Below are 25,047 nucleotides of genomic sequence, written 5' to 3'. Positions count from 1 at the left end.
AGGATTTGGGGAAAAAAAATCAGTGCTTCCAGGTGTGACTGTTTGTGATCCTTTGGAAATATAATCTCTGGCCTGCCTTTTTGTTCCAATTGAGAACATGTGCCCAGAAGCCATTTCCAAAGGAGCTTTAAGCACAGGACTGAAAGTAACATTGGAAGTTTGAGTTGGACTTGCACAGCAGCCTTGCTCTCCAAGCTTTAAAAACCTCTGAGAGAAGCCTGTTACTATTTGGAAGAATAATTTGTTGTAGAAAGATGCCATAAATAATGCAGAAGGAGACCAGAGATATGGTCAGAGAAGGGTTGCATAAAAAAAATCAAGATGTGGATATGGTGGTGGAATCTGGAACAAAATTTTTTTGGTAGTTTTTTTCCCAAGAAAAGTGTCTGAAACCTCCTTGCTTGAAATATTTAATTTTTTGCCAAAATTTGTTTATCTGGAATTTGATCTAACACTTCATTGTTATTTAAATCTTCCAGATGTCATCAGAGGAAGATATTTATCATCACTTACTAGATCCAACATCCATACACCCCAGTAATTTCTTCTTCTACATTTAGATTTAAACCCCCAGTCTGATCCATTGAGACTTTGTAGGGACTGATAACCAGAGCGTGAAAAAAAAAAAAAAAAAAAAAAAAAAGCAGTAAAAATGGTTTTGTATAGAAATTATGGCCATTGCTTTGAGAAACTTGATTAAGATCAGCAAGTCTCTGGCTGGGCTGAGTATACGTAAAATTCCTAATTGTCTGACTTTTTGTCTGCAGAATGAATTTATAAGAAAAAGGAGAACCCAAGCCTTCTATTTCAGCATGCCTGGAATTCATGAGTAGAGCTGGGTTTCAGAGACTCCTGCCTTGTTTTGGCTAAGTCCTTAAAATGGAGATCTGGAGATTAGCATGGTGGGCCTGGGGTCATCTCTTTGCAGAATGTGTAGTCTCAGACACACAAGATCTTTTTCTTCAGACAACCCTTCTGGTTGTGATGTTTGAGCCTTTGCTTTGCTCCCTGGCTAAGAGCAGCGTTAATCATAGGACTGGAATTTGTGACTTAACCAAAGAGGCGTTTTAATGCTTTTCCTGTCATCGATCAGTGGCTGGAAGCCACTGTCTCAGTAGCGTGTCCACACTGACCTCTGTGTTGGTGCTTGATGGGTTCCCATCCTTCTGGGTGCCTCCCAGCCCAGGAATGCCTTCCAGTGTGCCTGCCTTTCTCCTTTGGAAAGGAGATGCTCTGAACTTGGACCCCTTAGAGACGGAAAAGAGGCTTTTTGTGCACGCTGCAAAGGGCTCTTCTGTCTGCAGCAGGGCACGACAGAGACCTTCCTTCTGAATCTGTACTTGGAGAATAAAAAAAAAAGCCCTTGCATCAGAACTTGCTATTTATATTTCTAGCTCTGAGACTCCTCAGCTGCATTATTAATGAAGCGTTTACCAATTAAGATAGATGAGTCTGCTCTTGAGGGTGTTTGTTAAGGTAAGGAACCTTATTAGCATATCTGATAGATACACTGCCAGGTGCTGATTAAAACCTTGTTGACTCCCCAGGGGCAGAAGTCTTGAGGAAATAAGGAGGAGAAAGTTGTCCTCTTTCCTGGCTTTGGCCGTGCAGGGAGCAGGAAAAGAAATTCAGCATCCCTCCCCAAAGGCAGAGCCCTGAGCCTCTGAGCAGCTTGAAATGGGCAAGGGGAGGAAATTAATCAGCCTGGATCAGAAATTCCAATAGCTAGAGTGATGCAAGTGTGATTAATGCCTCCTGAATGTGAGAGGTGGCAAGACGCTAGTTTTGCTGCTCTTGCAAGGCTAGGAGCCTGTCAGGTGAGGAATTAGTTTCCAATGTTGACCCTATGGGTTTTGGAGGTCTGGAATCGATGCTTGCCTATGTAAGAGTGTTTCAGCAGCTCACTAAATTAGGTTTGCAGGCAAAATGATGCTGTGAGGTACAGTCAACCCACATATGAAACCAATTTCGCTTTGAAGAAGCACTAAAGAGGACGGCCAGAAGAGAAACGAGATCATCTTTAGGTCTCTCGTGACCTACAAGAGTTGAGAAGTGTGTATTCACTTTCCATATTTATTATAATATGACAAAGGAGCTGTATTGTAGGCTTTAATGATCCGCATGTGAAGAGCGTCTTAAAATAGACTTCAGATCTCCTTGGAACATACATATGTGTTTATAATTTTACAGCTATAAAAATATATATTTACTGAATACATGTACTTTGTTTCTCCATCTGCTAAATATAGTCACGTATGAAAGTTATATAGAAAATGTAATTTCCCCCCAAATTATCCTGCTGTCAGTCTGCTTCAGTTTCAGCGTCGGCAGAGGCGAGGCGGGAGTGGAGATGGGCACTGTTGTGCTGCCAAGCAGGTGTCTGGGAGCAGTTTGCCTCAGGAAGGGATTACTGGAGGTGGGGTTGGTGATACCAGCTATTATGAAGCTTTGTCCAACAGTTCATGAGATAAGATCCTGTTTTCCGATTTGCTTGTAATTTTGTCAGGGTTTTAAACATCCATGCTTTGAATTTTCATTCTGAATGTCAACCTCAATTGGTTTGATTTTAAGGAAGGGGGGAAAAAATAAAAGATTATAAAGTGGTTTGGAGAGTAAGCTTGAAGACAAACATTGTGTTCACCCTGCTGAAGAAGTCCAGAGAGCATTTCTTAGAGCTTATTGTGAGGCTCAGTGCAAGGGGAATGGGAAGGAGGTGCCCATTTTGCGAGATGACTTTTCTGTCCCTCTGCAAACGTGGTCAAATCCAAGAAAAGTTGGAATTTGCATGTTCTCAGCAGAGACTTTTTTGATTCCGGCAGCTGGTAGTTACCCAAGTGCCTTCACAATGGACAAAACTCCTTCCTACGTGGCTCCTCAGGGAGGCAGGGCTGGATGCTGGCCGTCCCCAGCCAGTGACTCCTGTCACTAGAGTCCCCTAATAGCTGCTCTGGAGAGCGGGCATGGAGTGGGGAGTGTGTCCTCATCACAGTAGGGCAGGCAGGTGGGGCTGGGCCTGGCAGGGGACACTCGAATACAGAGGTGTTCTAGGCAAAGGTAGAAAATGGCACAGTGTCTGGAGGAGGGAGACTTCCCAGGGTCAGGGAGAAGCATGGGGATGGCACTGTGTAAGAAGGACACGGCAGGTCAGTTTGTCTCTGATATTTCCCAGTTGTGCAGCTGGAGTCACAGCACTTCTCCGGGTGCCGTGTCTCCTGTGCACGGTCCTTGCAGAGGGCTGCAGAAATGCTTGCACCATGTTTGGGAGATCAGCAGATGGTTTCTCTAAAGAGAGCCTGATATGTGACTGTTGCTAAAATCGGTTTTTACAAAAACCACAAGTTCTTTAAAAAAAAAGGATAATTTCTCTCACAAACTCCAGCTCAAATAGTCTTTAAAATAAATACACTTCTGTGGCGTCTGCAGTTGGGCCTGGCTGGAGAGCCTGGAGTCTGCCTTGTGAGAAGTGTCATGACTCTAGAGTTTGTTTTGGTTCATTTTTGGAATGTTCTGCTGAGAAGGAAGGAGCCAGGCAGTCATCAGAACAGTCCCTGGGTAAGATCTGGAATGGGTGACTCCACCATTCCTGTTTCCAGTCCTCTGAGCTTGGAGCAGGAATTTGAAGAGCCCTGAGAAACCAGTCACCAGCAATATGTTTCCAGACAAAACGCTGCTGAGGAAGATGCTATCTCTTTGTGGTTTATTCCTGTCTGCTCTTTTGGGACCCCATCCCTGATGGGATGTGAGTGTTTCTGGTTGGTTTCTGCAGCAGAGCAAAAAAAGGTTAGCAGAACTCTTGGACCTCCTGCTTCCCGACTTGCTGGTGTGCAGTGATGGCAGCATGGCAAGTCATGCTGCTGTCTGCTGATGTGCTGAAGCTCTGAAAATGACCACAGGCCTCTGGCACACAAAAGGAGGTTTCAGCTTTGGACCTCTAAATGCCAGGGATTGACCTGCTTCTTGCATTTGAGCCAGAATGTGTCCAGCTGCCAGGGTGGAAGTTTGTAGCCCTGGGGAGTGCAAAGGTAGCAATGTGTTAACTTCTAATGGTGTTACTGGGTTTTTCTTTCAGAACCACAGTTTGCTCTCAAAGGAGCATCCTATTAAAGGGCAGCCTGCCCATTCCTTTGGCCTGTCTTTCCCTGCCACGTGTGTGCTGTGGTGGAGTTGGATGCTTGTGGGAGTGGGTGGGTCCTGTGTCCGAGACAAATTTCTTTCCTCAAGGATGTGATTTACTGAGACACAACAGGAAGGATAGTTAGTGGGGTAAAGCCTGAATGAAATGGGACCACACTGTGGTCTTCCAAGCTCTGCTTGTGGGGAGCTGGGTGGGTAGCATGTTTGCTGGTGTTTTCAGGGATTCCTTGTAAGCATTTGAGGAACATTTGCTCAAAACTCTCAACCAGTTTCTTTCTTCTGTTGTACAAAAATGCTACCAATGAAAATAGACAAGCTCTCTGGGTCATTTCCAGATGCCCTTAGTAAAACAGAAGTGTTTATTTTTTATGGGCCAATTTTTGTAGTCTACCAGAACGTCTTGTACTGTTAATGCTGCATGGAGCAATAGCTCTGCAGAGTGTGTTTAATAAGAGCAATGTGCTCTCAGGGATATTCAAATTGGAGATAGTTTCCTTACATGTACGCACTCAATAGTGTGTGTTATGAAACATCTGGGTCTGGAATTGCACTAAAGGAATCAAATGGCCAAGTCAACCTGAAAGTCGTACCAGGGCTCTACCTGGAGAATCACCATGTGCAGCCCTCTTCTCTGCTGCAAGGCCCTTGAGCAGATGGCCTGGCTTTTTTTTATCCCTTTTCCTCCTCCTCAGGATTTGCAAATCAGGAGTAAAACTCAGCTTTGAATTTTCCATCAGCATGAGGAACCGCAAGTCCAAAAGGCTTTCTGGCTGCAGTTACATGGCTGCGTGGGAGGTGAAGAGCCCTTGGTTCTCCTGTCTCTGTGTCTGCCCTTCTCCTTCTGTGGTACTTGGCTTTACCTCCAGGTCTGGACCACCTGTTGCTGGTGGAGCTGGAGCAGTGGGTGGCTGGCGTAGGAGGATGTTGGTGGCAGCAGCTCTGCCACAGCATCCTGGCTACCTTGGTGCCTCCAGCCTCTAGGTTCCTGCATCTCAGAGGTGTGCAGCGTGATGCTGGTCACTCCGCCTTGTTTTGGGGCTTCTTGTACCTTCTACCTGCTCTGTGACCTGAGTGTCTCCTAGGGGAGTGTCTGGGGGAGAGCATACATGCAAGAAAAGCTCGCGTAGATGCTGCTCCAGAGCCCTCAGTGTGAGGTCTTTTGCCATTAGACATAATCTTGGCAGGCTTTTCCATCAGCTTCATGAGGAATGGGGGTGCTTTACCTCATAAGGAGCCTTACCTGATTTTCCTGGGTTCTCTGTGCTTTTACTGCAGGAATGGGGAGGGATGGGACAGGCAGCAGTTGGAGGGCCGTGCAGCTCTGTTGGATGGCATATCAGTCATGGCACCACAGGCTGGGATGTGGCCGTTTGGCAGAATTTCCTTCTTTTGCTTGACCTTAAAACCTATCTTTCCCTTTGGGATGAGTGTTTCAGGGAGTGATTTTCAAGGTTTAATCTTTCTGATAGGAAATCTGCTCAACACTGGTTTTCATCATGGCTGCTGTCCTTCAGATATGTCCTGCCATCTCCATGTCTGGTGTGACTTGTTTAGAAGATTTTGCTGCAGTGATGGAGGAGGTCTGTATGTCTATCTTGCTGAAGGAGCTGGCAGAAAAAGCAGGAGTTGAGGAGTTGTGGTGCTTTTTCTGCCTTTGCTTCATGAAGGAAGGCAAGATCAAGAGCTTGGCTTTAAGGGTGTCTGAAGTTGCTATCTGCAGACTGGGAGAATGTCTCCCCCTTGGCTTGGAAAGGCAGTGGGCTGTGTTTTACATGAAGCCTGTTCAGTGTGGCTGGCATTGCACCATGTACAACAGGGAAACCAGCTAGCTCTCGTTTTAAATAAGGATGGGAGATGCAGTGGGAATCAGCCCTGGAGCAGACTGCTTGTTCCAGGCGTGGGCAGCTTGCCTATGAAGTGTCAGCGTGGGTGAGGGAGCCAGGAGGGACTGAGATGCTTGTGTCCAATGCTCACAGAGGGTCCTTCCTTTGGTGCTGCACCAGCAATTTGAATGACATCTGAGTTACTTGCTGAAACCTGCTCGCAGATGTGGTAAAGTCATGCTAAACCCTTCCCAGTGTGGTTTCCTGAAGGGACCAAGTTCCAAGGATCTGGGTCCCTTCTCCTCTTCATGTTCATTCTCTACATTCTCAGATTCTGTGCGTGTGGGATGGGCTATGTCTGCAAAGAGCTGGGCTTAAGCCTGAGCTATTCCAGTCAGTGCTGGTAGGTTGGGGGCCCCTGATGGGCATCTTATGCTCTTGTACATGCTGTGTGTGCTTCTTGGGGGTGCTGAGAGGAGCAAACAGAAAATGATGGGCTGACCAGGAGAGGTATTTCCTCAGGAATGCAACACCTGGTTTCCCCCACCTCCACAGCTGACATTCTAGAAACCAAGAGCCTTTCTTTGTGCTTGTAGATCCCAGCTGCACTCTCAGCTGTCAGCAGGAGGAGGAGATAAATAAGGGTCTTGCTGGGGGAAGCCCAGAACAGTAGTTTCAGTTGGAATATTATATAGGTGTCATGATGGACCATACAGCTCTGCTCAGCTGTATGGCTGGGTGTGTAGTGGTGGAAGTGGGTCTTTTTTGTCTGTGCAGCTGATAGAGAGGAGTCCTGCTGACTCCTTCAACAATGCAGGTTTTGGTGTAATGGCTCTGCTTGGGAGGGGTGATTTTTTTTCTACAGCTCAGGTGGTGTGCTGAACCTAAACTTAACCAATGTGGACAAAAATCACATGGATTGTGGTGAGTCCATGCTTTACCTTACAGTGTAGGTAAAGGGCCTTCAGTCAAGGGCTGTCTTCAAGATCTGGATGGTTGAATAACACTTGAAGGAGGAAGTACTTGTGCTGAGATGGTGCTGGATCCCTTGTTCTGAACAAGCCTCACAGTTGTCTTTATCTTTTGAATGTCTGCAGAGCAAGAGCGATAATTAATGCACAGTGGCTCTCCTGGGTTCTGCCAAAGCCAATACTGGCTTTCCAAAGTCAGAAGTACTCAAAGTGCAGTTTTAGGCAGGGCTGTGGGTCAGACATTTCTCCATTTGGCTCTTGCTGCTTTGATTGTCAAGCATCACTTGAAGCTTTTCAGTCAGCATTAAAGTGAGAGCATCAGTCTAAACTGAGGCAGTCCTGGACATATTTCAAAAAATTACCTTAGCTTTACCTTGGACCAGGGGAATGGTTGGCATCACTTTTATATACTTTTAATGCAGTTTTTATTTCTCATCTTCTTTCAAACAGTCTTTTTGTCTTCATAGATATTTTCTTCCACAGCAAATGCACCTGTCATTTCCTAAGGAGCTGAACTTCAGCTTGCTCCTTAAAATACGCCTGTGAGTCCCAGAAGGGACATTATCCCAGCTTTGCACTCAGGGAAACCAAAGCCCAAAGAGAGTGAGATCTTAATTTCAAGAACACTAGTCAGTTGTGATCTATGCTACAAACAATGGAGATGAGGGATGTTTCAGTGGGGTTGAGTCTGTGGCCCCTCAGAGCCAGGTGGAAGACTACAGGCTTTTGAAGAGCTGAAGCTCCTGTCTGCTTCAAGTCCTGCTTGCCAGGAGAACACTCATGTTGAGGAAGCAACAGTTGGGGTTTGGTGGAAGGGTCTGTGTCAGGGACTGGTGAGTGGCTGGTGCCACATCACCTCCCCAGGTGGTGTGGAGCAAGGCTGGGAAGGATCCTCAGAGTTTGCCAGGCAGTGAGGCCAGGGAGAGTTGGGTGTTTTAGGAGTGGATGCAGGTTGTTTGACAAGGCTGAGACCACACAGTGGCTGGTGGTTTCACGTGTGTCTCTGGAGCAGAGGGGAGTGATGAGATACATACCACTTGCATGCCTCTGCTCTGGCTTGATGTGGTCTCCCCAAGTGAATCAAAGCTTTTGCTTTGAAGATGGAGGAGGGGGAAGGGACTGTCTTTGTTCTGCTTTTTGGAGAGTGCTGGAAATCCCTCAGACCAGAAGACTACACCCTTCATTACCCTCTGGGTTATTTGCCCCATATTGGAAGTATGACTCTGTCATGTGAAGTATTTGATTATTTATACAGTTAATGTTTAACAGAGTTGGAGTATTAGAATTAAACAGGGGACGAGCTTCCAACTTTGCATGGTTAAGGGCTAATAAAACTTCTCTGATCCAGTGTTTTCCTTTCACCAGAGGGGATTTTTTTCATTAGCTTTGGAGTGTTAAAAAGAGATCTCCTGTATTTGAGGCAGATTGATCTGTTGGCTTCAGACAAAGAGAATGTGCAAAGGTGTCAGCTTAACTATCCAGTTGATGCAGATACAGGAAGCCAAAAATTTAAAGGTGAGTTTAATTGGTATCTTCAGTGGCAGTAGCTGGATCCAGCATCTGCCTTGGATATATCTGAGTGATATCCATATATCTGTAGCCCACCCTGGGTGTAGAGGAGGTGGGTGAACAACGGTAGGTGGAGGGTAGCAAGAGGTTAGACTGTCCCACACTGGCTTTGTCACTTGTGTCAGCCTCCACCACATTGTTTCATCTGTCTACTTGCTGCAGCACAGCTTGGAGATGTCAACTGGTGACCCTTCAATCATCACTTTTCCCACGAGTATTGAACTGGAATAGCATTTCCCAAGCATTTGGCTCAAGGATTGCAAAGGTGTGACCAGGGCAGTCCCATGACTCCTGTGGTCCAGGGGTGAGTAGGAGAAGAGAAAAACAGTTGGGATTGGCTGAACATCACAGAGTCTGCAATGGTCACAGGAGATCTGGTTTTCATATCTTTTTCATTTAGTTCACTCAGACTTTTGGGTCTGGGGGTGTCTCACCCCATCACACTTCATACCCATTGCCTGAATCCAGCAGTGTCTCTTGGTGGCACAAAGCTCTCAAAGCTGTGGTTCTTACAGTAGTGTGGTTGGAGGTGATGAGGATGCTAATGTGAGGTTTCACACCTTCATTAAGGGGGAGGATGAGGAATAAGGGCTTCATGGGATCCTAGAGGTTCCAAGATTGTGACTGCCCCAGAAGCATCCTCAGTGCTGTTGTTCTGCATTGATCACTTAAAAATCAAGTTGATTTTTAGCAAACCGCCAGGACTGAAGGTAACCATGACTGCAGACCTGCCACTTTTATTTTAGGTGTCCTGATTATCTGCTGTGAGTTTTCTTTCCCTTTTATCTCCCACGTACTCCTGTATGCACAAATGCTGGATATTCTGTGGACAGGATTTCCTTTGGGCTGGTGTACTGATGCAATTGATAACTCGTACTGGGCTGGAAACAGCCATTTTTAATTCTTTCCTTGTGACTGGAGAAACAAGGGGGGATGTATGAAAGCAAGGCTGTTGGAGCGGCTGTTGCATGGGTGGAAAATCCACAGATGATGTTTTGCCTTTGCAAATGTACATTGTGAGCATGAAGGGAATTCTGCTCCTCATCATCCTTCCAACCATTTCTCCTCACTGTAGATGACGTAGGAAACTGTACTGAAGAGTTTTGTTCTTCCAGTTCCACCCACGAGCATCACCTGCTTGTTGACTGAATGGAGTGAGACTCTGCTTTCAGCTCTCATGGGAAGTGTTGTTCTCTTCATCCAAGCTGAGTTCATCTCTAGGTTTAACGGAGCAGTTTCTCTAAACAAGGAACTGAATTGATTGTAAATGATTGCACCTCCTCTGCAAGATGTCAAGGTCATGATCTGTGAGAGCACCCTGTAGACAGATGCACTCATCACTCAGATGCATTTAGGTTTTATTTTAAAATGTCTATTTTTATTTGCATTTCACCTGCTAGGTCCAAAATTTGGTGCTTTCTCTCCTCATAAATGACTGAGCCCTCAACATAACATAGAAGTCTGTGAGGTTTCCATCCTGCACAGAGTGGAAACTGGTTCCAGTTTCCATCAAGTGGAAAGTGTAATCTAGCATGGAAGTATTTATTTTTTGAAGACCAGTGGCAACCCCCTTCCCCTCTGCTGTCTTGTGTGCTCCTGGTCTGTTTCAGACTTTAATAAGTTTCTTGTTTATCTTGAGGAAGCAAATTAATAAGTAATGGCAGTTGCTCTTCAGAGAGAAAGGCTGCTGAGGGTTGGAATAATTTTAATTTGGTGTGTGTGTTGTTGAAGGACTGTTTGCTTTTGAGGTGAGTGCATCAGTGTCAGAACCTGTAAAGGTTGACCATTCCCTGTGCACTGAAGTGGTAGGTGTAAAGTTTTGTAAATGGGTCTCTGAGCAAGGGCTCTGGGAGAATTAAATTTGTCTTACTGGGAACTTTGGGGCTCTCATCTCCTTTAGCTCTGGGTAAGCTTGAAGCCCAGCTGCCTTGTGGACAGACACATTTTCTCTGTGTATCACTGGGCAATCCTAGTGTTGCTCCTCTAGATGAGCATCATCATTTGGTGTGTGGTACCAGTCAGGTCTCAGCTTTGTGCAGATGCCAGAAACCCACAGCTGCTTCCTTCAGACACCCACCTGAGGTGATGCTGTGTTTGGTTTGGAGGTGACCTTGGCCTAAGTGTCATGCATACCCCTTCTGTGGGAATGTGGAGGTGATGGTGGAGTCTGGCTGTGTTTCAGGATGATGTTAACTTCTCTGAGCAACTCAAGTTACTTAGAAGCTGTGAGCCATGACAAAAGCAGTTGTATCTGCTTAAAATGTTTAGAGCTTTGGAAAGAAAACTGGGTTTAATTTCCGTACCTTGATGGTCTCAAGATCATAATTGCATCTTCTCGAAGTGCCTGTGATAACCAGGCTTTCTGTGTGGCTCCACAGACTGGGTCTTTTCCACTGCAAATGGTTTAACAGTGATTGTTCAATGGCATGTGCTGCAGGTTGGCATCTTGGCAGGAACTTTCAAGAGCCCAGCACAGGTTGAGGTGCCACCTCCTGGAGGAGAGAATTGCCTCTGTGTTATCTCCTGTCTGTTCCTCAGCTGCAAAACCTGAGTGTGAGGGTACTTAATGCTTGACATGCAGTTGGTGCAGCAAACTGTGGGAGTTGCTAAGCAGCTGTGGAGGTGGGGTTAGCAGCATCCAGCATCAGGGCAGTATGGAATCCACCTGCACAGATACATTTGCAGGTGTCATCTTAGTGAGGGCATCATCAGCCCTGACCACTCTCATTAGAGCAATGACGCACCATATTTAGTCAGTGGCTGTGGTTCCTGGAAAGCCCAAACACATGAGTTTACCCAGAACCTTGCAGATATTACAGGTTGAGACTTAGGAGGATGTCTGGGGGTAGGGCAGGGCTAGAGGTTTCCTTCCTGGAGAGACAGCAGTGGAGTCAGTGGAGCATGGGCTCCTTGCATACTTGTTCACTACTTCCCAGCCACTGTACCCTCGCCTTTGATTTGCTGCCAGACCCTCTGCCTTGGTTTCCCAGACAGAGGAAGGGGAGCTCTGCTCCTGCTCAGCGTGAAGCAGGAAAAATAGCAGGGTGCAGCTCCTCAGGTGCACTCTGCCATCTGACCAGAAGAGAGACCACTCCAAGCCAGGACATGTCAGCCACAGTGTGTGACTGCTTCTCCTTTTCCAGGCTGTCCTATGGACCTGCTTTCAAGGGTCAGGGGAAGATTTCCCCTCAATGTTTTCCCCATCTCTTGAGTGGGAGTGCTGCATAATACTTGGGTTATATGATTATTAGGGTGACTCCTGAAACCCTTCGCTGTGGGTAAAACCACCTTCTCTCAAATTACTGGCTTCCCTTTTCAAAGGGAAGAGAGGAGTCAAATCCTAGTTGCTCATCTGGTTTTGCTTTTTACTTGATTTCTATCCCATTATGCTGAGCTGACTGCATTTTTGGTTGCTTCCAGTTCCAAATTGTGATGAATGTGCTGATAACATTTTGGTACATGCTGTGTCTGCTGCCAGGGAGCTGTGCCTCGCTTGTCCCACAGAGGATGGGGGCTAACCAGGAGCTTGAGGAGGCTGCAGAGGTGGAATTTCACCCACAGATAGTTATCTGGGATATTGCAGTCCTCTCCCTCTCCCTTTCCCTTTCCCAACTTAATTACTGGAATAAACCTGTGTTTAGAGGATCTGGGGACTCTCCATCCACTGCCAAAAGGGCCTCATGGCACATAATGGAAGAAAACCACCACTAAATGATTCACATCACACTTTTCCCTTTTCCCTTCAATCCTTTGTATTAAGCATTAACTTCACAATATAGGTTTCCTTTTGTTTTAATTGTGTTGAATTCTAGGGAGAAGGAAAGGATAATTCCTTTGTTTTTCTTTTTACTGTAGCCCCAGCCATCCTGATGACAGATCTTGTCATTACATAGTGTCATTTTAGATGTTTGCACTGCATCAAAAGCAAACGGAGGAGCCTGCAGTCTAGGCTGTGGGTTGAATAACAATGTTTTTCCAGGGGGAAAAAAAAAAAAAATCTGTGAAGTTTTTAATGAGAAACATGAGTTTTGCAGAGGCAGCCTGTACACTGCTCCCGACCTAGCAAGAACGATGGCTTCCATTTCCCTGGGTATTAGCTTTTGTGGCCCTTTGTGTTTCTGAAGGCTGTGAAGCTGTGGAGTCATCTTGGACTTGAAAAGCAGGAGGGTTTGTGTTTCCCTGCATGGTGGATCTTCCAGGACAGCTTTCCAGTTGCATGCTCCTTGCTGAACCAGAGGTTGGTGATGTGCGGCTGGGACATGCTGGGGACAATGTGTGTCTGGAAGGAGAAAGGGTAGTACTGAGGGGCTTAAAATCACTGCATGGGAATCTGCTTTTCCTGAAATGCCTGCATGCTAAAGATGGTGAAAAATGCTGATGCAGGAGAGCAGAGCATCTTTGTTGGGCATCTGTCTCCCAAACCACATTCCTTTCAAGCAAGGAGGGCTGCTGGGGAAGTCTCTGCTCTGCAGACCTCCTGCTGTCTTCCTGACTTCTCAAAAAGGTCATGTGAAGACTAATGTGATCAAAAGGGTTTTTAAAGTGTTATTTAAAGTGTGTTGACTGTTCTGCAGAGGGTTTTGGTCATGCAGAATCGGGAAATTTGACTGCTTGTCAGCCATGACCCAGAACTTCGCTGCGGGGTCTGACCAGAGAGGACATACTGGCAACTGAACACTTTTATGTGGTTGCCTCGCTTGGGTTGGTCTTATCCCTCTTTGATTTTCCTTACAGTGCATGAACACACAGCTTTGCTGTTACTCCCTAATGTGTTGAGGTTTGTGTGTGGTGGTGTTTGTACCAGGGAGCCATTTGTGGGGTTTGGGAAATGGTTGTGCCCAGGAAATGGCAATGAATCTGGCTGCTCAGGCTTGGCCTCTGGGCTCCATGGAGCTGACTCTGAGTAGTGTTGGATGTGATGCATAATTTGGTGGAACTGGAGGATACCCAAAAAAACCCTGCTCCATGTGGAAGAGGCATAAAACATCCATCAGCAGGTTGAGTTGGGCTTGGAAACTGCCACAGCACACGTAGATGCTCTGCAAGGGCTCTCCACTGTCAGAGTTGGCGCTTCTGAAATCCCTCAACACACCTCACTTGCATGGTGGATAAAAGCTGTGCGAGGAAAAACAGCAGGGTGCAGCTCTGTTCACCTCCAAATGTTACACCTTGCAATGCAAAGTCCTCCAGCTTCTTGCTGGATGGTTCCTCTCACTTTTCAACTTACGGATTAAAAGAAAGCTGGAAAAAACATTTTTTTCCACATGAAATTAAGGTCTGTGCCTTTCCTTCACCTCAGTTTTTGCTGGATGTTGAAATACAGCAATTAGTCTTCCCAAACTCAACACCACCTTTCATCTCTTCTGGGATGGCTCTGGTCAAGACTCTCACCATGAGCTGGTGAACAGTCCAGCCACTGGTGTGCCAGCAGGTTTGGATAACTCCCTGTCCTGGAACTGAAGTCCCTTTCTTCAGAAATACACTCTCAGAGTTTCCAAAAATTATTCTGGAATAAAAAGTCAACAGAAGAGGCTGATCTGGAATAGCAATTGCTGAATAATTTATTCTGCAATGAGTAGATAATTTCCCTATATGGAGCAGCCCAAATAAGCTCCAGAATTTAAGCTTTATTGGTTTGGGGGCCAGAGAGGAGAGGAAACCACTAAGTTTTTGTGAAGTTACTGAAGTGAGCTAAGCTGTTTAAGTATAATAATATTTCTGCAATATTAAGTTTGTGTCTGTGGTCTCCTTAGTGAAATTATATATATGTAAAAGAGAAAAAAAAAGAAGGTGGATATATTCTAAATAAGGGCTGTAAAAGTCAGCAGGAGAGGGGAGCCATTCTGGTGCCTTCTCCTGGGGTCTGTGCTCAGCTGCTGAATGGGGAGTGGAGAGCAGAAATGACAAAATGGTGCCACCTTAGAGTTTTTTCCACTTTGGGGAAGCATTTTTAATGCAAAGCCATTTTCTGTGCTTAGAAGTGAGGTTCTCGGAAGGAAGTTAATTGACCTTTTCAGCAAATTTGTTACTGAGACCATTACAACAAATTCTGTTGAAATGCTTTGTAAATACAATGTTCATTTAACAACACTGCCAGTGACTTAGAAAGTCAGACTTTATGCTCTCTTAAAAATGAAAGAGCTATTCTTAGTGGAAAAAGTGTCTTTTTGGGGAAGAATTTGGAGCAGATTTTCGTATTGAATCTAGGCTGCCTCATTCCCTTGGAAGGTATCTGAGGGCCAGGAAAATCATAACTAATAACTTCTCTATAAATTGTAGAGCCGCTATTTTAAGGTCTGGTGTCTCAGGGAGGATCAGGGTGGTGTCCTGCTTCCCTCCATTGCTGTGTAATGTCCTGGTTTGATTCTGGTCCTTCTTAAGCTAGTTCTGCCCTATGCAAAACCAAAACGTGGGAAGAAAACAAGTCAGGAGGTTCTCAGGTTTGGTTTTGCTTTTGATTTTCAGTATTGGTAAATTGAGTTTGTGTTTAGAGTTGAACATGGCCCACTCCTGAGGCAGCTTTAAATGGTAAAATATGCATTGAATGCAATTTATCTTTGCACAGTTGGAGACAAAATCCAAAGCTGCTCCCCAGCCTCAGGCTAAGTCCTGGAAGAGCAGCCAATTCAGGAGGGAGGTTATGTCTCAGAAAAGCAGGTCAGCAAGGCGAGCAGATACCTTGAGAGAAAAGGATGTCCATGGCTGTGGATCAACTTCTTCCACAAACTGAGGGCACTCAGGAAGGAGCTCTTAAGCCAGGAGCAACAGGTTAAAGGCTCTGGCATAGGAGGCACTTTGCTTTAAGGGTTAGGATTATGTTGTTGTGGAGCTAAGAGCTCTGTGAATCACCACATAAAAAGGTGATGAAGGGAAGAGCACTGCTCTGCTTGCTTTTGTCTGTGATGAATTTCAGTTATCCCATCATGGTGACACTTGCATGAAGGGATAAGAGGCAGTTCCTAATTAAAACCCTTTTATGTGCTAGAAGCCAGCTTCTCAGCTGTTGGAAATCTGGGTGGCTTCATTGAAGTCAGGAGATGACCCCATCTGAGTCTCGTGTGTGAGTTTTGGCATCTCCCACCAGTTTCCTTGAGGCAGCTGAGGTGGTGACAGCACAGGGCTGCGTTTGCTTTGTGGCAGCGCCAACTGATGGCATGCAGGGGCCCGGAAGCTGCAGCAAAAGTGAATTTCCTCCCTGTGGATATTTTCTTTCATGCTTGAAAACAACCTTGTGTCTGTTGAGCAAACACCTAAGCTGTAACAAGGAACCATGTTGCTCCTTGTTTGGATATACCCACTTGTGAGCACAGAGAGAAGAGGGCTGGATGCTTTGGGGATGGTCACAGAAATGCGTTGCTTTTTCTCCCTTGGCTGTAGGGATGCTGTGTTCACTGCTTCTGCTGAAAAATGTACTGCACATTTTCATCTTTCTCACATTTCTGATTGTATTAAGAAAAGTCTTTTTATTCAAGGTGGCTATAAGTTATACTGCAGCAGTAAAGAGCAGGGACTTGACAGCATTTTGCCACTAGTTATTGCGTGGACAGCACATGTTAACCAAGATGCTGTGAGCTCATCAGCTCTTCAAGCCCTTTCTTTTGCTTCAGCACCATTATTTAGATTGGTTTCAGTTGGATCTGACCTGCTAGCAGAGTATTTCAGCTTGCAAGGCTATACCTTAGCAGAGGAAATCAGTCCAGGCTTTAAAACTGGTTGTATATTTTCATTTTGTCCAAACTGTATGTCTTCAGGGATTGCACATCTGGGTAGATTAAAAATGCATTTGTGGGCAGGCGTTGGAAGATTGTGGAAGGTGATGCTGGAAAGGGTGGTCTTGGCTTTGGGGCTGGCAACAAAGACCCAAAAAACCTGGTTCTTAAAACATTGTATGGGAAACAAAGGGCACTCTAGGCTGGGGAGAAAATGGAGAACATTTTGTAGTAATTTTTGGGTAAAGTCACAGATTGGGACTGGTTGTCTGGAGCATGGCCTTGGGCCAGCCAAGCCCCTGAGCTGGGTAGGGGGAGGGGAAAAACCTCCATTTCAGGCTCCTAGATAAACAAACACCAGAAATCTCGTAAGGGTAATAATGGAAATCACTGAGAAATTGAGTTAATACAAGGGCATCTGTGTAAGTGAATGCTCGGGACAGGGAAACGGCTTTGTCCTTTAACTCTAGTAATGCTGGAGCAGATGGGAAGCGCGGTGTGCTTCACGCATTAGCTGGCTCGGATAAAGAGCAAGGCAGAGGCCGGTCCTCTTGGCTGATTAGAGGTTAACAGGGATAGAAACCAGCGGATTGACTCTTCATTTGCAGGAGGTGTTGTGGGATCAGAGCAGATGGCAGAGAGAGCGTCCCTCCAGCTTACTCAGCTGCTCAGAGGAGCTTACGGCTCCCTCCAGCACAAACAGCCCCATTGCATCTCCTCTGTTTACAGCTGCAGCTCTTGCTTCTTCCCTGGCCTACCTGGAGAGGTGATAGAAGAGTATTTCTCCTAAACCTAGTTGGTGCCCAAGGCCATAGGTATGTGTGGGGACTCTTGCAGACGTGGTGCATACTCTCCAACTCATCCATTTCCCTTTGTTACGGCTCCTCCTGCGGCAGCTCAGCTGCAGGCATGGCTCCTTCCTGGGGTGATATTAATGGTCTTTGTTAGCTCTGTGAAAGTAGAGGAGCTTTTCCAGGATGATAATGACTGGGCAAGGACAGGAGCATGGTGGGGACAGGGAGGAGGGCTGCAGGGGGAAAACCTTTAGCAGCAGGAGCACGGCTGTGTTCTGCTGGGGCAGCATCCTCCTGGCCAGGCATCGCCTGCCTCCTTCATCCCTGCCGAAGTCTGTCTCAACAGCAGCACCTTTGCCTGCGGTCACAAAACAGAATAGCTTTGGGGAGGAGGGAGGATGGAAACTCATAGCAGCTCTGCTCATTGACTCGCTGGAAGCCTAGATTCCCTATTTTGCAAGGGAGAAATGGCAATTGATTCAGCCTTACCCTCTTTCTTTCTGTCTGCCAGTGCTCTGAAAAGGCACATTTTATCTGTGTGTGACAACACCTGCCTAGGGTGCCTCTCATTGAGCCGCTGAATCAAAAGAGCAACAAGAAAAGTGGGTTTAATTGCACACATCTTCAGCCGAGTCTTTCTTGCACTGGCAGCACAAAAGGCCAGCCCTGTGCTGGTTGAATGGAGCCCAGGAGGGCTGGGGCACGCCGTACTCTCTTTACTATCGGAGGCAGATGATTCACTTTGCTGGAGCATTGTCATGTGCAAATGAGTTCATGAGCCCATCTCCTTTCCAAGTGCAAGGTCAGGGACTGAGCAATTGTCAGCATCAGCCGGCTGGAGGAATTGATCTAGAAGCCGGAAAGCTTTGGGAGATTTTACTAACCTTCCGCTTCCCACCCCCCAAATACACCAACACCTTCCTCCCGTGGGTGTTGTCTACATTACAAATATTGACCGATTTTAAGTTCATGTTTAGAAAGCTGCTGTTTCGAGGCATGGAAATGTGACTGAGAATGACTTATAAATAACACTTGGTGCGGCAATTATTATTCATTGCTAGTTATGGCTTTCACACACTGGAAAAACAAATGGTTTTTCCACTAGGAGCTGGAGCTGCAGTCCGTTTAATCACTAAAGAGCTTGGAATCACTTTAGTTTAAAATAACTTTCCGCTGTGGTTTGGAAATTTAAAAAAAAATATATTTGGGTCACGTTAACCTAGTGTATACAACTTGAACTGAGAATTTCAGTTTACTTCGTCTACATCTGCTGGGCCCCATAAATATCTGTGTATTCATTCCTGTTTGGTTTCACAGAGCTCCTGCCTGAGGGTAGAGCTCCCCAAAAACAGATTTGGAGTGGGGTTAGTCTGGCTAGAGGTGGAGAATCCTGGGAGCTGAGCATGGAGTACAAGAACAGTGAGCTTCCAAGCTGCTGTCTGCCACAGCCACCCCTCTGGCTACCATGCAAGGGGATGTGGCTGGTGCCTTTGGGAAGCTGTGGGGATGGACTTTGCATCATGTTGCTCCTAACAGAGGCTGCCCAAAATATCAGCCTCAGGTAGTAGGAGGTTACTTGAGGTTTTGACAGCCAGGTGTGGTTGTGAGTTCTTTATGTACACTGTTCAGCCACATCCCACCAGCAGTCCATGCTCAGGGCATGTTTCCCTCTGCTGAGCCATTCTCTGCCCCCGCTTCAAGGTTTCCACAAAGTCAGAGAAACGCCTGTGGAGGAGACAGAAGAACCACAGTGCCATGAATGAGTGTTCCCCACATGAAGACTGGCCCCCATCCTCTCACAGAACAATGCCAGTGCAGCATCCTCAGGGTTAGGTCTTGCAGGTAGCTGCAGCTCTGTGCTTCTTTCCACCCCTGCAGGACTGTGCCAACACTCTGGGAAAAGCAGGCGACTGCCACGCCTGGGAGGAAAGAGCTAATTTTTTCCGAATGGCACAACTTAGCTAATGACAACTGTGACTTCTGTCTGGGCTGCACTGTGAAATCTGAGGGATGGCTGTGAGCAGCAACTGCCAGAGGGAGCAGAGCTGAGCACTCGGGTTCCCAGCTAGTGTGGTAGGTGTGGAGGAGTCCTCTCTTGCAGGTGTTGGTGCCACAGTTAGGAGAAGGGAAGGGGCTGTGCCTGGGTTTTCTTTGTTTTTGGGGTTTAAATTTCCATCTGTGGGTCTGCCTATCTCCACACTCCAGGTATTTCAATGTAACCAGCCTTAATGAGTGCTTTATCTTCAGTGATTTGCTGGAGGACACAAAGCAAGGTGTCTTTGCAGCTGGCCTCATGGCTGTGGGTTGGAGCTGCAGAACAGGCTAGTGGTTTCTCCTGATGGTTGGCATGTGGCTATCTGGGTTAAAGATGTCCCATTGAAAGGCTCTCTGCTTTTACAGGACTGGAAGAGTTTGCACAGCTCCTTTTGGTTAAGTAGGTTTAGAAATCAAATAATTCACCATCTTGGTTAAAGATGCTTCTGTTGAGGTGTTAATGCTGGTGTCCTAATAGCAAAGTTTCTGCACTAGGGTCCCTACTAAAGGCTTGATCCTTTGCAGCTGTTGGAAAGCCCAGGCATTTTTTTTCCTTGGATCCATCCTCCTCCCAGCTTGCAGGGTTCATCAGCTCCAAAGAGGAGAGTGCTGCCCAGCTGACAAGTGTGTAAGTCCCACCAGTGTGGAGCTCACAAACTCCTGGAAAACAATTCCAGGGTCTGTTTTAACTTAAATCAGAGATGCAATGTCCTGTGGCAGTAAAACAAAGAAGGTTCTTGCTCCTCCAGTGTTTTGTCCCCATTTGATGGGTTGGATGGCTGGGATTAGAAAGAGATGAGCTCATCATGCCCTGTGTGCCTGTGAAAATTCATGGCACCTTTTTGTGCTTTTTCTGGGGCAGTTATGAACACTCAGCTCCTTTTACAACCTTGATCAAAGAGACATCCACTGGGAAGCTTCTGTGGTAAAAGTAGGAGAGGGTGTTTTGGGACAGGGAAAAGGCGATGTTGTTCTTGGGACAAAGCTAGACTCTAGAGGGGCATAATGAGTCTGTAGTTACAAAGATGGTATTTAATTATTTCTTTTCCATGGTTTTCAAGCCTTGGCACTGTCACTTTGCTGGCAGCAAATCAAATACCAAGTTAGCTTATGTTAAGAACAGAAGATGAAGTCCTAGATAAGCACTGGGCTGTAGGAGTGTCTTAAATTGAAATGTACAGGGAGGACACAGAGGAGAGTATGTCTTTGCTCTCAGTGCCATCCAGATCCTGTGTCAGTGATCAGGGCTGTGTTTCTCCCTACTGAAGTGCTGGTATCACAGCTCCTAGGATGCTTCTTTCTTCTAGGATGCAAGATGAACAGAGAGGAGGGTACAGTAACAGCTGTACTTTTCCAGGGTCACCTATAGCTTTTTGGTGATAGCATCAGTGTTTTGTGTGGAGCAGGAGTGTGTGCTTCAATGGACAATGGAGTAACCACCCCAAAACCCACTTTTTAGCCACTACTCTTCTCTGGGACAGTGATACCCATCACTGTGGAGCTTGTGTGCTCAGCAGCCATGGGTGATAGGGTGCAGACCTGTCTGCAATGTAGTAGCTGCAGTCTGACCTCACATTAATGTAAGTATTTGCAAGTAATGCCTCTGTTCCTGCCAGCTCATCTCTATTCCACCCCTGCCCCCCATGTTTAATTTCTGACTCAAGTTTTGATAAATGTTTCATAGAGTCCCTAGTTTATCTTAAATAGACCTGCTGTCACCAAAGCTAAAATCTAAACCAGCTCTTGACCTGGGGCTCAAGTGGCAGATGAACTTGGCAGTTGTTGACATACTGAATGGTCCTGTTCGATGTGCAGACCAGATCTGAGTTGTCAAGACCAGCTCTTGCAGCAGATGGGAGAGCACAGCTTTGGGGTGCCTGAGAATTATCTGGACAAATATTCTTTCTTGAGAGGCTGGATGAGATCACAGTTGATACATTTTCAGACTTACACCTGTCTGAAACAGGTCATTTGGTTAAATGAGTTCCTCCAGCCTTACACCAGTTAGCCCCAAGTGGGGACTGGCCCACGGTCCTGTTAAAGTAAGCATTTCAAGGCAGTGTTTATGGCCAGTAATTTGTCCTAGAGTGTTTTATATATGTGTGTGCAGGCATACATACGAGGATGTACATACTTGCTCAGGAACGCAGTTTCCAGTCCCTTTAACTTGTTCAAAAAGTAAACTAGGGAGAAACTGGCAGTGAGTTGGAGCTGCCTGCCAAGCATTGCAAACCAGAGAAGTGGTAAAACATAAACACTTCGGAGTTTATCCTCTGGATTTATATAGTTTGGCTGCTGGGGGACGGGCTTGTGTGGAGGGGAAGGTTTGTCAGCCCCTGGCTGTGCTGCTCCTGCGGCGCCGAGCCCAGCACCTCCACAGCCACGCTCCTGCTCCCGGCAGCCTGCGAGCAGGGAGGGGATGGAAGTGCAGGGCTGTCCATCCCTCCCCTCCTGCTCTGCTGGCCACATGGGGTGGCTTTTGGGTGATGGCAGCAGAACAGGTCTGCTTTTCCCCCGCCCCGGCACTAAAGTAAAAGCAGACCTCCTTGACGCTTAATCAGATTTGAATGTGGTTTTTGGCGTGGCTTTAAAGAGACTGGCAGTGAATAGCTGGTTTTGATGCCATTTATTAAAAACCTCTGGTAGAATTTGTCTCCGAAAGCCTTTGTAAGAGCTGGCAAACGCACAAGAGTTTGATGCAGTTAATGTATTTTAATCTTCACCCCCCCTCACCCCTTCTCCTTTTCTGCCGCTAATTGTAGGGCTCTCAGCTGTCTGCTGCCTTCTCCAAGGGGATGGCAGGCTCTGCAGGGACCTGTACATACACAGGCTTAATAAGGTTGCAGTGGCATGGAGAAAACTGAGCATCCTCCTCAGGGAGGATGGCTGGGATGGGCAGTGTGGGGTGCCAAGTCTCACACCATGTTCTGACATGGGGACACCGGATTGCCCTGGCCGTGTTAATTAACCTCCTCTTGGAGGAACAAGGCAGATGAGTGTGAGAAACCAAAGATACCCCTTTTCCAGGTGGCTGAGCAAGTGCAGAGTGTTGGTGTTGGACCCACTCAGCAGCTGGATTGTGTGAAGGACTCCCTGAGGCTCCTGTTCAAAGTGAGGTTGATAGCCATCCATCAATCTTATCTCACTGACTTAGTCCCTCTCTTGCTTGGCATATCCACCTTTCTTTGGACCCATGGGACTTTCTGAGCCCATTTCATGTTCCTCACCTGCATTTGGGACTTCTGGGGACTTTTTTCACACTTTGTACCTGAAGGCACTGTGGCCCCTTTGTGCATGGTGGGAATTGTCAGGGGAACTATAACATTGGTGTGAACTATTTGTGGGACTCAGGGAATGGTTTTCCGCCAGCTGTGGTTTGGACTGTGCATAGCTCCTGTCCCTGCTCTTTATTTCCACTGTGTGGAAGAGCTCAGAGCTGTGGCCATGCCCTGGAGCACTCTACCTGGTTGAGAGACCAAAGTTGGAATTGCTTTGCATTTAGTTTGTGGGTTTTTTTGTCTGCTTCATCAAAGAAAAGCAAACGTGGTCTTTTTCTACCAGCCCTCACTCATGTGAGTTGCAAATTCAGCGAGAGGGAGGCGTGGATGGAAATGACTCCCAGGAGAGAAACAGTCTGAGATACTTAAACAAATGGGAACTGAGCAGCTTCGCTCTTCCCCTGAGGGTTTGGCTGTTAAATAAACTCTCCGATGAGTCTGGCTGTGTGTGTGTTGGTGCAGAAGTGTGTTTGTATACATGGGCTGGGTGTTGCTGGGTGTAAGCCACGGGGATGGGCTGTGCTGGGTGCTGCACTCCTTGGTATATGAGAGAGACACGCAAGCAGCCTTGGCTTTCCTTCCTTCCAAAGCTGACATGGGTGGTTGTGGTCAGGGGGAAGCTAGCCTGACCCTTCCCTCTTCCTCTCTCCCTTTCCAGGGTTCCACCTCAGCGGAACAGTAACGGAGCCAGCGACTGCGACAGAACCAGAGATGACCTACAAGGTGGCCATCAGCTTCGACCGCTGCAAAATCACCTCCGTGACATGTGGCTGTGGGAACAAGGACATTTTTTACTGCGCTCACGTCGTGGCGCTTTCACTGTACAGGATCCGCAAGCCAGACCAGGTCAAACTCCGTCTTCCCATCTCAGAGACCCTATTCCAGATGAACAGGGACCAGCTCCAGAAGTTTGTTCAGTATTTGATCACAGCACACCACACCGAGGTGCTGCCCACCGCCCAAAAGCTGGCTGATGAGATCCTGTCATCCAACTCCGAGATCAACCAAGTGCACGGTAATTCCTCCCTCCTCGCTGTGTGACCCTGACTCCGTGTTTAGGGCTGGGGTGGTAGTTTTGGTGCCCATGGTGATGTCCTTCATTTTATGTTTGTCTTTGGCTGCACTGAGAGAGCTGGCAGTGTCACACTGATGTTAATGTATGGGTGTTGGGACCACATGATTGGGGTGTCCCCATCCTGCCCTCAGCTCTTCTTTATTTGTTTATCTGTCAAACTTGGGCATCAACAGGCAGAAGAGGCAGAGCTGACAGGCTGGTGGTGCACAAGGCACAGCTCAGAGTAGAATGGAGAAGCCAAGGACGTGGTGTTGGGACCCTGTGGAGCAGGAGATGCAGTGGGGATGTCACTTCTCCAGCACGTGGGGACACGGTGTCAGCCCAGGCCCTGCACTAAGTCAGATGTGGCTGAGCTGGTGGGAGATAAAGCTTTAATCTCCATGGGTGTTAATTTGCTCATAATAAATGAGCGCTGCTGTTCTTACCTACTGCACAAAGGCAGTGGAGATGTGTCCTGGGGCTTTGTGTTTGACAGATGCTTTTGACTTCCTCCCCTGGAAATCTGGAGGACAGTATGCAGCCCAGCCCTGCTCCATTGGCCCAGGATGTGGCCCAGGCTCCTTAGGATCTCCTGCTGTGTATTTTCAAGGAGCCCAGGAGCTGAGGTTGCCCAGGGTCTGCAACAATGAGCTGCTCCCCACCGTGCCAGTCCCACCAGCTGTAGAGCAGAGATAATAAACACTTATCTGCCATGGAAGGGCGTTGCAGGGATTAACACGTGCCTGTTAAGTGTTCTGAAGATGAAAAGCCCCATATGCAGCCTAAAATACCATCTGAACTAGTTGAATCCACATGTAGAGAAGTAAGGCCAGAGGTTCACCATCACCATGGGGGTGATGGCAGCTCTGATCTTAGATGTGTTCATCTCTCTCTATCTGGTTGTTCCTGTTCCTACCTTGGGAGAGGTCTTTGTGTCTGCTGGGCCACATCTGCTGCATGGGTGGTTGTGCTCCAAGCAACTGGCTTTTGTGGGGGGGCCTTCAGTTTTTGGCATTGTAAAAGAATGAGGTACTGTGATGCTGCAAGGATCTTGTGAGGGCCATTCCCTCTCTGAACTGATCTACTGAAGCTGAGGCTGGGCAAGATCCCTTCTTGGCCATTGTTTGAGGCTGCTTTCTCCTAAGCAGATTGAAGTAAAGCTTTTAAGGCTCGGAATATTTATTGCTCTAGAGTCAGCAAAAGGCTGGTGAATTAGAGTCTTACAAAGATACAGATGTTGGCTCCAGTTCAATATCTGCTTCTTCTTTTTACAAGTGGTTTAAAAAAAAAAAAAAAAGGAAAAATTCTCACTCCCTTTAGACTTGTGCAAATTCACGCACTCCAGTGTGCGATTTTGAACCAACAGAGACATGGTCATCCCACAGAAGCTGGCACCTATCTGACACCCCTGTGGCTGGTCACAAGTGAGTAAATGGCTCTGCAAGCAGGAGAGTAGCTTTGTCTCACCCTGGGGGAGGATGCTGACATGATCTTAAGGTGATCTATAACTCATAAATGTTGCATCCTGTGAAAAGGAAGGATTCAAACCCCTCACATTCAAGTTCATAGTGATGCTGTCCAGGGCTTCGATTTTTGATCCTGGACAGTCTTGCAAGTTTTCCCCTCCTGGTCCTGCCAGAAGCACAGCCACAGTGCAACCACCTACACTGCAGACCTGCTT

The 25,047-nt window shown here is 46.9% G+C and overlaps 1 protein-coding gene across 1 annotated transcript in view; it reads left to right on the top strand.

The window, feature by feature from the left end:
* The window catches only part of ZSWIM5 (zinc finger SWIM-type containing 5), a 97,649-nt gene that overhangs the window by 43,716 nt on the left and 28,886 nt on the right, over positions 1-25,047 (top strand). The window contains exon 2 of the mRNA XM_015636200.2: positions 22,971-23,327. Within this exon, the coding sequence (XP_015491686.1) occupies positions 22,971-23,327 (357 nt within the window). The remainder of the gene's footprint in view (positions 1-22,970; positions 23,328-25,047) is intronic.

This window comes from Parus major, chromosome 8 (genome assembly GCF_001522545.3).
Source record: "Parus major isolate Abel chromosome 8, Parus_major1.1, whole genome shotgun sequence".
Taxonomy (NCBI): domain Eukaryota; kingdom Metazoa; phylum Chordata; class Aves; order Passeriformes; family Paridae; genus Parus; species Parus major.
Note: the sequence above shows the minus strand (reverse complement) of the source record. Positions and strands in the feature narration are given on the sequence as shown.